Genomic DNA, 16,862 nt, shown 5'->3' with positions numbered 1-16,862 from the left:
GATGAAAAAGTGTTTCACAGTTCTGTGTGCACATTTAAATATAAATATAACCACTTTTTTAAGGATATGTTCTTCAATAATATCTAGCATGTCTTCAGGCCTCAAACTACATGAATCAAGCCTTGTCTCAAGCTTATACTCAGGCCACTAAGATAAACGAGGAATGTAGCTAACACCATTCACATGCCCCCCCCCCCCCCCCCCCCCTTCAATGGCTACATCCCGTAGTAGAATGAACCAAAATTCAGAAAATTAACAGCATCAGTGATCTACGAAAATACAGGCTATAAATCTGCTACAAGTTCATTAAAGTGAGGGCAGCACGGTGGTGCAGTGGTTAGCACTGCTGCCTCACGGTGCCATAGTCCCAGGTTCAATCCCGGCCCCAGGTCACTGTCCGTGTGGAGTTTACACATTCTCCCAGTGTCTGCATGGGTTTCGCATCCACAACCCAAAGATGTGCAGGGTAGGTGGATTGGCCACGCTAAATTGCCCCTTAATTGGAAAAAACATGAATTGGGTACTCTAAATTTATATTTAAAAAAAGTTCGATAAAGTGTCTGCAGTCAGTGCCACAATTTGCATTCTAGTTCTCTGTGTCACGCAACAGAGAAAAGCACATCTGCAAAAGGACAGATGTTGACACTCATGCAAAACAGGAGGATGTGAAAGGAGCTAGAAATACTCCAAACGGATAAGTCTTCAATTTCTCCTCCCGAGAAAAGTCCAACTCTTTGTGCTTCACGTTCTATTGAAATATCCATTCAACCATTCAACTGCTGGGATTCAAAGGTGCATGTAGCATCATCCAGGAAACACTTCACTCCCCTCCCAAAAACGGTAAATAAAATAAAACCCCAGAATATTCATTCAACTATACAACTTTAGGCCAGACATCCCCAACTGGTTACAGTTTCTAGCTATGCAGCTGAAAAGAACACCATGTCTCATACAGTTATCCCCATATTCAAGGGTCCTATTCTAAATCAATTATTCATCTAGCTTTATAAACCGAAGAGGTAATCTCGAATTGCATGACCAGAAAACTACACTCAGCTTGGGATACAGAGCAGTGAGGTTTTGTGGTTCCAGTTTGACACTTAGTTTGTCTCAATTCACAATCCCCGTTATTTCCACAGTGCATCTGCTAAAACGCATCTCTGCAATCCCTATCTATGAAGCTGTCAAGGATTCAAACAGAGAGGAAGATCCAAGCTCACAAGGTCTCTTAACATACAAATGATCTGTTTGAGCTCCACGCAGAAAAATACTTTTCACTGTACCTCGGTACATGTGACAATAAACAAATCCAAATTAATGTTGCTTTAAAAAAGTAGTTTGACTGTACTCCAAACTATGCCCTGAACTTTTCCTATTTTAATAAGTAGGCAAAAATAATAAATGAAGTCCATCCAGACATGTTAGTCTTCAAGGAGGGTTATTCAGACCATTTTAATCTCAAACCAATTTTTAAGTCAAAGTTTCCACCCATTTCCCTATTGAATCAAGATTTAATCCACTTGTTCTATGGTTCTGTCAAAGAAATTAACATTTCACAAATCACGATTGCGTCTGACTCAGATTCCGTTAAAATGTCTTCAGTTCATAATTTATGTCCACATCTAATTCACTGTGCCATCAGGCATCTTTTTCTTCAGTTCTGATGAAAGGTCAACGACCCAAAAGATTAATTCTGCTTCTCACTCTCCACAGATGCCGACAGACCTGCTGAGTATTTCCAGCATTTTCTGTAGTTAAAGTATTTTATTCCTACACATAAAATTTAAATACACGTCCTCAAAATGCAATATACATAAAAAGGCAGTTCATTATCATTTATGATGTGGAGATGCCGGCGTTGGATTGGGGTGAGCACAGTAATAAGTCTTACAATACCAGGTTAAAGTCCAACAGGTTTGTTTCAAACACGAACTTTCAGAGCACTGCTTCTTCCTCAGGTCATTCACCCGAGGAAGGAGCAGTGCTCCGAAAGCTCGTGTTTGAAACAAACCTGTTGGACTTTAACCTGGTTTTGTAAGACTTATTACCATTATCATTTAGACAGCTAGGGTGGGAATGCTCTCTTTGAGTATGTACAGGATCCCATGGCACTATTCAAGCAGTGGAGGGGAGTTCTCCCAATTTGCTGGTCAACATAATAATAATAATAATAATAATCTTTATTAGTGTCACAAAGTAGGCTTACATTAACACTGCAATGAAGTTACTGCGGAAATCTCCTAGTTGCCATACTACTTCACCTGTTCAGGTACACCGAGTGAGAATTCAGAATGTTCAATTCACCTAACAAGCAGGTCTTTCGGACTTGTGGGAGGAAACTGGAGCACCCGGAGGAAACCCACGCAGACACGGAGAGACCGTGCAGACTCCGCACAGACAGTGACCCACACCGGGAATTGAACCCGGGTCCCTGGCGCTGTGAAGCGACAGTGCTAACCACTGTACTACCGTGCCACCCATACATAACCCTCAATCACCAATTTATGAAAGGTTCAGATTTACTGTACATTACTGGATTGCTCTTTGTAGGATCATAATGCACACTAATTGACTGAATTTTGCCTGTAATTCAAAATTAATGAAATGAAAATGAAATGAAAATCACTTATTGTCACGAGTAGGCTTCAATGAAGTTACTGTGAAAAGCCCCTAGTCGCCACATTCCGGCGCCTGTTCGGGGAGGCTGTTACGGGAATCGAACCGTGCTACTGGCCTGTTTGGTCTGCTTTCAAAGCCAGCGATTTAGCCCTGTGCTAAGGCATGTCCTGAGGCATAATAAAGATAGTTCATCATTTGCTTCCTTTATTATTTTACTGTACTTGTTCCTTTAGGTATCATCAATATACATTTGAAAACACTAAGTTGGTAGACAGATGTGTCATTTACAAAAATATTTACTTCATATGATTGGCAGAGCAGCAGTTTGACACTTTTGGAACATATAGCACAAAAGTAACCCATTTATTTTGTAAATTACAGTTACTTCTTAAACGGGCTATACGAAGCTTTAAAAATTTTATAACCAATTCATTCAGCACATATCCGTAATACATTCCACCACTTTTTATTTGTAATTCTGACCAAGCTAAACAAACACACGCATAAAGATTGAGGTAGTCTAATAAAAACGTTGCGAATCACATCTGTTGTAGCAATAGAAAAAACATCCGGAACTAAGCATTTACAGCCACTAAAATCAGTCATAGTTGACATAATTAATTTGTATTTTGTGGTCATTCTCTCTTGGAGGTTTATTTGCCACACCAATTTGAATGCTTATTTCTTCTGAATTCTGAGAAAGCCAAGACTAAAACTGATTAGCCTCCACCATTGTAACAAATATTTTTGGTAACAGCACTGGAAACAAGTTTTAGTTTCCCTTACACTATTAAGAACACTGGTAAAACATTTAGCCAACAGTAATTTCAGAACACGTCCCTTTGTCCATTGGCATGAAACAAGGCCAACTAAAATGGCATTTCATCATCTAAGGTACACTAATTTTCCAAGTATTCTCCATCTTTTCTTAATGGGAGAGAAAGTAACATTATTTATTAAACTACAAACGAAACCATTCTAGTTTTACATGGTGTAGACTCACTTCATATAGAAATGAGTGGACTCCATATTGGGAAGAAATTAGCACAGAATGGTGGTATATTTTCAATTCATTTTGGAAGGATTTTGTTTACTCAGTATGTAACTGGGATTGTGTTCTCAGTTTCAAAACAATGCAGCAACCTATTAGGCTGAACAATTCAGCACAATGTAACAGGAACTAGGATGGGGAAATTGCTTGTGTCAAACTCTTTCTCCACCTTGTTCACATTCATTTACTAAAAGGTCTAGATCTCTGCATTCATACCAATTTCTTATGTAAAAAGATTCAGAAATGTTTTAATCTCCATGTAAAAATGTGATATATACGCAGGTAATTTCATTTTTTTGTCACCTAACTTGACCAGTAAACTTGTACTATAATGCCAACAAATACATTATCACTTTCCAAACAACTTGAGTTCCTGATGATTACGGAGTCAGAAATCAACTACAAACCATTTATGACACAGACAATGACCATTCAGCACATTGAGTACAAGTCAGCTCCCTGCAGGGCAATCCAGTCAGTCGAAATCTCCCATTCAATCCCTCCAGCACTGCAAGCTTATTTCCTTCAAGTGCCTATTCAATTTCCTTTTGAAATCATTAATTGTTTCCACTTCCATCACTCTCTTGGACAGTGACTTCCAACCTAACCTTGTAACTAAATTCCCCATCGCTGGAACCAATTTGGTAAGCCTCCTCTTCACATTTTTCCTAACGTGCGGTGACCAGAGCTGGACACAAAACTCTACATGAGGCCTAAACAGAGCTTTATAAAGCTCCAGCATAACTTTCCTGCTTTTGCACTCAATGCCTCTATTTGTGAAGCCCAGGATCCCATATTATATGCTAACCACCCTCTCAATATGCTTTGCTATCTTCAGAGATCAGTGTATATGCACCCTCGGATCACCAGGTTCCTGGACACTGTTTAGAATTGTGCCCTTAAGTCTATCTTGCCTTTCCCTATGGTTTCGGTCAAAATGCCTCACATTTGCAATATTGAATTTCATCTGTCACTTGTCTGTCCATATCTAGCCTATCTATGCTCAGTTGTAGGCAATTCTTATTGTTCTCACTGTTTGCTACTCTTCCAAGTTTGGTATCATCAGAAACTTTGAAATGTTATTCCATATTCCAAGATCCAAGTCATTTGTATATAGCAACAACAAAAACAAAGCCGTGCTCCTCACACTGACTGTTGGGGAACACACTGGCTACAAAATTCCAGCCCAAATAAAAACATCGCTGTTTTCCATCTTAAGCCATTTTTTTTTATACAATTGCAAACCAACCTTCCTATTCCAGAAGCCTCAAGTTTGTTAACCAGCCTTTTATGTGGTACTTTGTCAAACAGGTGCTTACGATCCATATAAACAACATCCACTGCATCCCCGTCATCAATTTTCTCCGCTATTTCATCAAAACAAACAGTCAAACGCAATTTGTCTTTACAAATGCGGGTTAACTCAAACCTCTCCAAGTGCCTATTGATTTTTCCCTGATTAAGGATTCCAAAACCTTACCGACCGCTAATGATGGTCTGTAGTTGCTATGACTGCTCCTATCCTCTTTGTTGAATAAGGGTGTCACATCTGCCACTCTTCAATCCTCTGGCACATCCCAATATTTAGGGAAGGTTGAAAGATTAAGGCAAGCCCTTTTGCCATCTCCACCCTCACTTCCTTCAGCAACTTCGGATGTATGCCATCTGGACCAGGTGAATTATCTGTCCCAAGCAGAACCAGCCTTTCCAGTGTCACCTCCTTTTCCATTTTCACATTAACCATTGCCTCTCTTATATCTGCTTCTACTGATATTTTTGAATTCCCTTTTATGTTAGCTGCCATTTAATTCTCATGGGGAGGCATGATAGCACGGTGGTTAGCACTGTTGCTTCACAGCGCCAGGGATCCGGGTTTGATTCTTGGCTTGGGTCACTGTCTGTGCAGAATCTGCATGTTCTCCCTGTATCTGCATGGGTTTCCTCCGGGTGCTCCGGTTTCCTCCCACAAGTCCCAAAAGATGTGCTTGTTAGGTGAATTGGACAATCCGAATTCTCCCTCAGGGTACCTGAACAGGGACATAGTGTGGCGACGAGGGGATTTTCACGGTAATTTCATTGCAGCGTTAATGTAAGCCTACTTGTGACACTAATAAAGATTATTATACTCTTTCTTTGCCAGTTTTATTTTCCTCTTCACACCCCTCCCCACCTATTGTATTTGATTTGGTTCTCACTTGAAGAATTCATTGGACACACATCAGACATATTCTTTTTTTCCCAAACATAATTTCTATCGCATCCAAGGAATCTGTTTTTGTCTCCCTTACCTGTCACCTTTGGTGGAATGTACCTAGCCTGTACCCGAAGCAGATCTTCCTTAGATCACCCATTATTCTGTTACAGATTTTCCTGTCAGTCTCTCATTTCATTTCAATCCCCCAGTATCGCCACTCTACAGTTCTTGCACATATCTGTGAATCATCTGCAGGCTTATTCCTCAACACCCAAAATAGCATGATCTTACCATTTTTGCTTCACCATTCGAATCAAATAGGCTTTGTCCATCCCTCCTCAAGGATACTGCCTTCTCCCAACACTGTCATGTCTTCTCCAATCAGTACAGCAACCCCATCTCCCTTTTACTTCTCCATCTTCTCTGACAATTTCACATCCATGTATATTAAGTACCTACTTCTAGGGCAGCACGGTGGTGCAGTGGTTAGCACTGCTGCCTCACAGCACCGAGGTCCCAGGTTCAATCCTGGCTCTGGGTCACTGTCCGTGTGGAGTTTGCACATTCTCCATGTGTTTGCGTGGGTTTCGCCCCCACAACCCAAAAGATGTGCAGGGTAGGTGGATTGGCCCGCTAAATTGCCCCTTAATTGGCATAAATTAATTGGGTACTCTAAATTTATTTTTCAAAAAATTAAGTACCTAGGGCAGGATTCCCTAATCCCGCGGCAGAGTGTCTACGCCGTTGTAAACGCCGTCGCGTTTTACGACGGTGTGAACGTGCCGCTGCCAGGACTAATTCTGGCCCCTACAGGAGTAACCAATGTTACTCGCCAACTTTGTGTGTTTACGGAAATGCATTGTACAATACCCACTGCATTCATAGTCTTTTTTAGTCTCTCCTATCTAATCCAGTACTTGTTCATTCTCCAGTACTGCCCAACACTCACTTTATGCACTGTATTTTTATTTTCTACTTCTATATGAAGGTGTGCCAATCCCTCCACCAATTTAGGTTAAGCCTCTATAAACACACTTGTGAACATCCTCACAAGGATGTTGCTCCTACAGCTGTTGCAGTGCAATCCGCCCCTTCTGAATAGGTGCTTTCTGTCCCAGAACTGATCCCAATACGCAAGAATGTGAAGCCTATGTACCATGTTTCAACTTCGCACTATTCCCATTTCTACTCTAGCTAGTATGCAGTACTGGGAGTAATCTAAACATTATTACCCTAGAGTTACTAATTTTTAACTTCCTCCCTAGATCCTGAAAATCTGGCCTTCGGAACCTATATCTGTCCAGTCTATGTTGTAAGTACTAAGATGTACCAAATATCTGGCTCGCTGCCTTCCCCCTGAAGAATATTCTGTAACATCTCCATGATGTCCTTTACTACGGCACTCGGAAGGCTACACACCACGCAAGACTCACAGTGACGGTTACAGAAATGCATGTCTGTCCCTTAGCTATGTAATATCACACACCAACATTTCTATGCTATGCTGTTTCCCACCTCCACAGTCCCTTGCCTATTGGTGCCATGGTTTGGGCAGAACTCCTCCAGGGTATTGTCACTCTCAGTCTCTAGTATCTGTTTGAAATCGGCACACCCCTGAAGACCCCTGACCTTCTTACACTTCCGGCTGGCCACCTGAACACTCACTGCCTATCGGGTGACCACATCTTGGAATATGCTATCTAGTAAAACTCCCATTCGTCCTGATGCTCCAATGATTCCAGCAGCCTCATAAGCGTGGAAATGCTGAGCTCAAGCTGTAGGAGCTGGAGGCGCTTCCTAAATATGTGCTCATCCAAGACACGTGCAACATCCTAAAATTTCCATATGGTGCAGGTATTGCAAGCAACAGGTCTCAAATGTCCATTCATGAAGTTAAAAAATCTCTATTCCCAGTTAACCTATTTATGCTATTCATTTTAACAAATCTCTCCAGACCACCTCAGTATTTATACATTAATTGAGTCACTTATTGTAATACTAACCCCGATAGACTATTTCTAATTTTCACCTAGCTTGAACAAATACTCCAGTTTAGAAAGAGAAAAATATGCACCAAGTAATCACTTATCTATTCCTCTCTGACGTCATACTAAGTCACAGGCTCTGAACCTGCTCACCACCCAGCTGGACTTGCTATGTTCTTGCACGCGATGCTGCCACTGCTCTTTTAGCTCTGCTGCCAGTCTCGCACTCATTGCTGCTGCTTTTTCACTCCCTCACTGGTCTCACACTCACTGCTGTTACCACCGCTCTTTTACTCCCCATTGATCTCACTCTGTTCTATTCTCACTGCTACTGCTGCCATTTTGCTTCCTTGCGACCTCGCTGCTGCTATCACTTTTACCACTCCACTGTCTCACATTGTTCTCGCTCTTGCTGCTACCACCACTCTTCTATTTTTCAGCTGGTGTTCCTCTCACTGCAGCTTCCACCAGTCTTATCTCCCCACTGGTCTCGCTATTATGAATTACAGTAAGTATGCATTTCTTGATCCCCTGCATGAAAAATATCTTTACAATTATCCTTGCGTAAAATGTGATTTTTAGGAAGGCAAATTCTTACACTGAAAGCTTTAGACATCACGCTTAAATCATCAAATCCTCTACCCCTGAAAATGTGGAAATGAAAAAAATGAAATGAAATGAAAAGCGCTTATTGTCACAAGTAGGCTTCAAATGAAGTTAGTGTGAAAAGCCCCCAGTCGCCACATTCCGTCATCTGTTCGGGGAGGCAGGTACCGGAATTGAACCGTGCTGCTGGCCTGCCTTGGTCTGCTTTAAAAGCCAGCTATTTAGCCCTGTGCTAAACCAGCCCCATAATTTCCGATTTACTGAGTATGGAGTCTTTATCAACAGCCCCAGTACTGAATTCATACGATAACTGGTTAAACCGGTAAATTTGGTTTCACAACTAATAATCCTGCAGCAACGTTATCAAACTTCGATGAAAGATTTAAATCTTTGTTTGAATCTAGGCAAAGGAGAGGGTAGATGCAAAATATCAGAAAACATCTATAAATTCTTTCATGGGAAAAACAAGAGTAACAAAACCTGGTCTGAACTGGGGTTAAGCATTATTAATGAAGTACAGCTCTCCAGTATCATAGGATTGCAGTTACAAAACAGTTTGGCACGAAACATTAAAATTTGTATTAGCAGTAGTAAATATCAGTTAATAGTGATGTTTCAGAGACACTGAACTTAAGACTTACAAGTTTGTGACTTATCTTCATTAGGTGTGTGTGTTGAAGGAATGATATGCAAATTTGTGGGTGAAACTAAGCTACATGGGGACTACTGCACGTTGGCCTTAATATGTTGAGGCAACGTGTCATTGTTTGCAATTAACGTTTAACTTGTAAAATGTAGTGCTATACATGTAGGCAGGTCTAATACTGAATATGTATAAATATGACAAACAGGGTTTAAGCAAAGGAAAAAGATACAGGTGTTATAGTGTATCACTTGTGAAAGGTTCATAACCAATGAATTGCAGCCAAAACAAAAGCACTTTGAATTCCATGTTCTAATTATAGGAGGGTTTCAGATTTTTGGGACATTAGAACCAGTTCTGGGAGAGGTGGGACCATTACAAATCGGACAGTTTACACCTGGGCAGGACTGGTAAGTGGGAGTCTTTCAAAAGTATGTTAACTAGGGTTCAGGGTGAGCACATTCGTCTTAAGAGTGAAGGGTAAGGCTGGTAGAAGGAGGGAACCCTGGATGACTCGGGACATTGAGACCATGGTCAAAAGGAAGAAGGAGGCTTATGACATGCTTAGGCAGCTGAGATCAAGAAGATCCCTTGAAGAGTATAGGGCTTGTCGGAGTAGAGTTAAGAGAGAAATCAGGAGGGCAAAAAGGGGACATGAGATTGTCATGGCAGATAAGGCAAAGGAAAATCCAAACAGCTTTTACAGATACATAAAGGGCAAAAGAGTGACTAGGGAGAGGGTAGGGCCTCTTCAGAATAAACAGGCCATCTATGTGCGGATCCTAATGGGAGATGGGAGCGGTCCTCAATGAATATTTCTCGTCAGTATTTACTGTTGAGAAAGGCACGAATGTTAGGGAAATTGGGGAAATAAAAAGTGATGTCTTGAGGAGTGTACATATTACAGAGAAGGAGGTGCTGGAGGTATTAAAGCGCATCGAGATAGACAAATCCCCAGGACCTGATGAAATGTATCCCAGGACGTTGTGGGAGGCTAGGGAGGAAATTGCCGGGCCCCTAGCTGAGATATTTAAATCATCAACAGCCATAGGAGAGATGCCTGAAGATTAGAGGGTAGCAAATGCTGTGCCCTTGTTTAAGAAGGGCTGTAGGAATAAGCTCGGGAACTACTGACCGGTGAGTCTTACATCTGTAGTGGGAAGTTGTTAGAAGGAATTCTGAGGGACAGGATCTACAGGCATTTAGACAGGCAAGGGCTAATTAGGAAAAGTCAGCATGGCTTTGTAAGGGGAAAGTCATGTCTCACGGGTTTGAATGAGTTTTTTGAAGGGGTAACCAAGAAGGTAGATGAGGGCAGTGGGGTCGACATTGTCTACATGGACTTTAGCAAGGCCTTTGACAAGGTACCGCATGGTAGGTTGTTGCAAAAGGTCAAATCTCATGGACTCCAGGGCGAGATAGCCAATTGGATACAAAATTGGCCTGGCGACCGAAGCCAAGGGTGGTTGTGGAGGGTTATTTTTCAAACTGGAGGCCTGTAACCAGCAGTGTGCCTCAGGGATCGGTGCTGGGTCCACTGTTAGTTGTGATATATATTAATGATTTGGGTAAGAATGTAGGAGGCATGGTTAGTAAGTTTGCAGACGACACCAAGACTGGTGGCACAGTGGATAGTGAAGAAGGATATATACGATGGCAACAGGATATTGACCAATTGCCAGTGGGCCGATGAATGGCAGATGGAGTTTACTTTGGATAAATGTGAGGTGATGCATTTTGGCAGATCAAATCAGGGCAGGACCTATTCAGTTAATGGTAGGGAGTTGGGGACAGTTACAGAACAAAGAGATCTAGGGGTACAGGTTCATAGCTCCTTGAAGGTGGAGTCGCAGGTGGACAGGGTGGTGAAGAAGGCATTCAGCATGCTAGGTTTTATTGGTCGGAATATTGAATACAGGACATCTTGTTGAAGTTGTACAAGACTTTGGTAAGACCTCACATGGAATACTGTGTTCAGTTCTGGTCACCAATTATAGGAAGAATATTGTTAAATTAGAAAGAGTGCTTCAAATCACTAGCTTTGAGAGCACTGCTCCTTCCTCAGGTGACTCACCTCAGGAAGGAGCAATGCTCCGAAAGCTAGTGATTTGAAACAAACCTGTTGGACTTTAACCTGGTGTTGTAAGACTTCTTACTGTGCTCATCCCAGTCCACCCCAAGCATATCCACATCATAGAAAGAGTGAAGAGATTTACAAGGATACTACCAGGACTTGATTGTCTGAGTTATAAGGAGAGGCTGGATAGGCTGGGACTTTTTTCCCTGGAGCGTAGGAGGCTTAGGGGTGATCGTATAGAGGTCTATAAAATAATGAGGAGCATCGATAAGGTAGATAGTCGACATCTTTTCCCAAAGGTAGAGTCTAGAACTAGAGGGCAAATGTTTAAGGTGAGAGGAGTGAGACACAAAAGAGATCAGAGAGGAAATTTCTTCACACAAGAGGGTTGTGAGTATCTGGAAAGGGCTGCCAGTGCCAGTGGCAGAGGCGGGTACAATTTTGTCCTTTAAAAAGCAGTCAGATAGTTACATGGGCAGGGTGGTTATAGAGGGATATGGGCCAAATGCAGGCAGGTGGGACTAGCTTAGAGATAGAAACTGGGTGGCATGGACCAGCTGGGCTGATGGGCCTGTTTCCAAAAACTTATGGCTCAATGACAATTCATTATAAAATAAAAATAACCATTTTGTTCTCATACAAGTCCTTGGGTCGGATATGGTGTCCAGTTTTGGCCCCCTCACACTGTGGCTTTGGAAAGGACTAAAGAGGGTCTCACAGTTTAAAACTCTTATCTAATAGGGCCAAATAAATATTTTTTTTTAATTTTGAAGAAATGCAGACAAGGACGGGGAAGGTCACTTTTGCAGTTTATCGAAGGACAGAAGTAGATTGGGTGTTGGGCAGTTATTTCCAAAAGAATTGTAAACCTGTGAATCAGGTTGCCAGTTCATGTAATGAATGTAGATTCACTGCATTCTTCAAGGGGTAAATTTGTTTCTGGCTGGGACAGAATTCACCCTGCATGACTGATAGGGATGGTGTACCATTAATCAAGGTTAATGTGAACTTATGGACTAGTTTCGATAGCCTCAAGGGGTCAGAGGGGAATTTTCCAGGTTTTGCCTCCTAATTAGCCTGAGATTTTATCAGGCTTCCCACCTCTCCCAAAAAATTATCTTTCTCCAGGTGGGTGGGGAGCAAGTACTGTGATGGATAAGGCATCACAAATATATCTGACAGACTGGATTGGCTAATTGGTCTTTTACTGCCCAAATAAAAATAAAATATCTGCAGTACTCCACCAGTTAACAAAAGAACATTTAAATCAGCATTGCTGTTGCAGTGACACCATTCCATCAACAAAAAACCATTTTACTGAGAAAAGTTATGAGTATTCTGATATATAACTATTGTCAAATAATTTTAAATGTCACCCGCTGTTATTCAATTTTAAATTTTATAGTCTGATATTTATTATACAAATATTATTCGACTAGGCGTTTATATTCCAACTGCTCCTTAAGTCATACTTGCAAAGTTTAAACACAATTTAATGGAGAATTATGCTTTCAGTTTGATCATTTTACATCAGCCAACAGCATAATAATGATAATGGGTATTCATTAATACTGTGGTGAAATTATGATATCTGCATGCTTGTAAAACAAAATTGATTTGAAATTTCCTATTTTTATAATTTTAGATGTTCAAGTAGTATTGTAGCATAATGTGAACAGCCTTTTAAATACTAAATTAATACAATTTTCTTACGTTGTTTCATTCTTCGTAACTTTCTCATCTATATTCTCACAATTTAAATCTACCCAAACTGTTGGTATAACTTTTATTGTATTTTTATTATTCTTTTTCTCAAAACAACACTGGGTGGCACAGTGGTTTGCACTGCGCCAGGAACCGGGTTCAATTCTGGCACGGCAGCAATGTGGTTAGCACTGCTGCCTCACAGCGCCAGGGACCCAGGTTCAATTCAAGCCTTGGGTGGAGTCTGTGTGGAGTTTGCACTTTTTCACCGTGGCTGCGTGGGTTTCCTCCAGGTTTTCTGGTTTCCTCCAAAGATGTGCAGGTTAGGTGGATTGGACATGCTAAATTGCCCCTTAGCATCTAAAGAGATTACTGGGGTTACTGGGTTATCGGATTAGGATGGGGGCATGGACCATGGTCAGGTGCACTTTCAGAGGCTCGATGCAGACTCAAAGGGCCGAATGGCCTCTTTCTGCACTGTAAGGATTTTATGACCGTCTGTGTGGAGTTTGCACACGCTCCTCCTCCCTGCGTGGGTTTCCACTCATAGCACAAAGATGTGTAGGTTAGGTGGATTTGCCAGGCTAAAATTGCCCCTTCGGTGAAGTTAACAGATTAGGGTGCTCTTCCAGAGGTTCAGCGTAGACTTGATGGGCCGAATGGCCTCCTTCTGCACTTTAGGGGCTCTATGAAGATTTTCACCATCTTACTATCAACCTCTAAACTATTTACCAAATAACACAGAAATGTTGATATCAGTGAGGAGCTGGCTTAAATGATTCCAGAGTCTAATCACAAAAGGGCCAAATGAACAAGAGAACCTCTCGTAACTAGGGTGCTTCATCTTACTTTGTGCATGTTAACTCAGTTTCCCTCATAGGCTTGCAATCAATCAATCCACCACTTATTTTTAAAATAACAAAAATAGGAAATCTTATTTTTTTTAAAGCAGACAGATACCACACAGATCCACCAAAGTATTACCCAATACCAGCTATTTTTATTAGCGAATAGTACCAGATTCTTTCAAGAGAATTTGCTCTACATAACTTAAGACTTGGCACACAATTTCTTTTTTTTTGTGTACAATCCCAAATGACCTACTGTAATGATGATATTTCCTAATTTCCAGGTCAATGCTGCATTGTCCTACAGCTATGATTGAACAGTGACAGCACTATAACCATCAATAAAATATGTGTAAACTATATTTGGACAGCAAGGTAGCACAAGTGGCTAGCACTGTGGCTTCAAAGCACCAGGGTCCCAGGTTTGAATCCCCGCTGGGTCGCTGTCTGTGCGGAGTCTGCACGTTCTCCCGTGTCTGCGTGGGTTTCCACCGGTTGCTCCGGTTTCCTCCCACAAGTCCTGAAAGACGTGCAGGTTAGGTGGATTAGCCATGATAAATTGCTGTTAGTGACCAAAAAGGTTAGGAAGGGTTACTGGGTTCTGGAAGTGAGGGCTTGTGGTTGGAGCAAACTCGATGGGCCGAATGGCCTCCTTCTGCACTGTTTGTTCTATATCAATCATGGTCTCTGCCCTAGCTCTTAAAACATTTTAGACGACCCTCAAGACAGAGCCATACTCAATTAAATTAATTTACAAAAAGTGATACAATCCTTTGGCACAGGAGATAACCCGTAAGGTACAATAACAAGAAAATAATTCATCTCGGAAAACTGATTATTCGATCGGAACAGATCTCAAGAATTGAAGCACTTTTGTCCTCGCATAACTCAAACTCTTAGCTGTAAACTAACCCCCATATGGAAGGCATACACTTCTGTACATGTAAGTGCCGCGTCATGAGGAGGTGACAGGACCTCAAGGACTCACCTGAGTTGGCGTTTCTCCTCTTTCCCCATTGCCCTCACCAGCCCCAGCCCAAGGCAGGACACAGTGAGCAACAGCATCCAGCTCAGCAGGGCAGAGGATAGGAGCCTCTCTCTACCACCTTCGACACCACTCATCAGGCCGATTCTCTCGCCAGCACACACAAGCGCGCGCACACACACACTGAGCAGAACCACTACAGGAGCATCCCATTCACTCACACAAACAATCACACACACACAACCAGCTCCCAATCCCACCTCTTCCTGGTAGCCGCCATCTTTTGGTGACGCTGGACAACTGACGTTGACAACTTCGCAGTCCCCGCCTCCCCAGGGCGCAAACGGCCGTCGCTGATTGGCTTCGCGCAGCCGGATTACGTCACGTCGGCCGCTCTCCTGTGTGGCCTGCTCCTTCTGTCAATCGTATCATTGGACGGCGTCGATTGGTTACTGGGTGCGCGCACGGATCGTGTAGCTTTGTCTTCCTCCGGCCGCTGATTGGCTATGGCTCTGAGCAGTGGGCAGCAGCTGTCAACTATGGTCACGTGACAGCTGGATGGCATGGCTGATTGACAAGAGTAACACCGACTATAGACCAACATAAACTCAATGAATCAAAACACAAAATGGTGAAAATGCTCAGTAGGTCTGGTAGCAACTGTGGAGAGATATACAGAGTTAACGTTTCAGGTTGATTTATCAAACCTGGGAATACTTCAAGCTGTAACAGTTTTTAAGTAGGGCAGGGAAAGAGACGGATTCTAATGCCCCATTGGATCTTTCTTTCTCTTCACTTTCTTCCGCCCCAATATCTTCTTCCATTGTCACCCTCTGCTGTATTTTCACCATACCCTCACACCTTCCCCTCTCTTGACCTTGAATAATCCGTCCTCAACAAAGTTTTCAGTTTCATTTTCTTAGTGTAATGAATTTTGAGCTCAACATGAAACTGTGCTCTTCTTCCAGCACCTTGGCCTCCATCTTCACTTCTTTGAGTAGGAGTTTTCACCCCACACAATAGATTCTCCCATCTTCAGAATCCTTCTACCTAGACCCTTTCATCTGTTCCCTTACCCTTTGTATATCTTTTCATTGAGAACTCCCACATAACATCAGTCATCACAATTTCTCTACTCCCCTCAATCACTTATCTCCCTCTGAATTTTCAGCAGTCTGTTCTCTCAAGTCCAACCTTTTTTTTTTTTTTTCTTTTTTTTTTAAAATTTAGAGTATCCAATTATTTTTTCCAATTAAGGGGCAATTTAGCGTGGCCAATTCACCTAACCTGCACATCTTTGGGTTGTGGGGGCGAAACCCACGCAGACACGGGGAGAATGTGCAAACTCCACACGGACAGTGACCCAGGGCCGGGATTCGAACCCGGGTCCTCAGCGCCGTAGGCAGCAATGCTAACCACTGTGCCACCGTGCTGCCCTCAAGTCCAACCTTAACATGTTTTTAAAGCTTACTGACAAGTATGGCTTGTGGTTTAGTGAACCAAACACTATCGAGCAAAGGCTGAGCAACTCCTACTTCCTGCACACATACCCACCACTGAGCGTTGAGTCATTCTTTCAAAACTGTCATTGACCTCATCTCCTTTGGAGACCTTCCCTCCATGGCCTTCAACCTTAAATTCATCCAAACCCAAACAGTTCACGTCTGTCTCCTTGCTAAGATCTACAAACAGGACTGGCAGATCCGTCATTCAGCCTGTTCTGCCCCAATGATCTGATTTTGTCCCTTTACTCTCTTTGTGAAATCTCTTCTCACCTTAATCAGTAGTACTTTTGCCATTCTCCTCCACTTTAGAAGATTCCAGTTTCCCGGCTATAAACATCTCTTTTTCACCATGGATATCCAATCTTTCTATACCTCCACCTTCCACCATAAATGAATATCAGTTCATGTGATTTCTAGATTCCAGAAAATCAAAATCAAATTCCTGCATGGAGAAGTTCCAGTTCAGGTGCATTCCCAGCAGAAGACAGCAGTGTAGAATTCCATTAAAGTGGATGGCAATATCGCAAGATGAGATCGCTGCACATATAACTGGTCTGCTTGGCAGGTGGTAGTTGAGGTTTCCAGATAAACAGGCTTCGAAGGGTTGAGATTTGTTGCAGGTTACATTGTCAACCTGGAGTCCTG

At 42.2% G+C, this 16,862-nt stretch overlaps 1 protein-coding gene across 3 annotated transcripts in view; it reads right to left on the bottom strand.

Annotated features, from left to right (window-relative positions):
- Window positions 1–15,028, bottom strand: part of edem3 (ER degradation enhancer, mannosidase alpha-like 3) — an 85,561-nt gene extending 70,533 nt beyond the window's left edge. For all 3 annotated transcript variants that reach the window (XM_038794651.1, XM_038794652.1, XM_038794653.1), the window contains exon 1: window positions 14,716–15,028. In XM_038794651.1, the coding sequence (XP_038650579.1) occupies window positions 14,716–14,849 (134 nt within the window). In that variant the 5' untranslated portion in view covers window positions 14,850–15,028. The remainder of the gene's footprint in view (window positions 1–14,715) is intronic.
- Window positions 15,029–16,862: the final 1,834 nt, after the last annotated feature.

This window comes from Scyliorhinus canicula, chromosome 4 (genome assembly GCF_902713615.1).
Source record: "Scyliorhinus canicula chromosome 4, sScyCan1.1, whole genome shotgun sequence".
NCBI lineage: Eukaryota > Metazoa > Chordata > Chondrichthyes > Carcharhiniformes > Scyliorhinidae > Scyliorhinus > Scyliorhinus canicula.
This window is presented reverse-complemented; position numbering and strand designations above follow the sequence as displayed.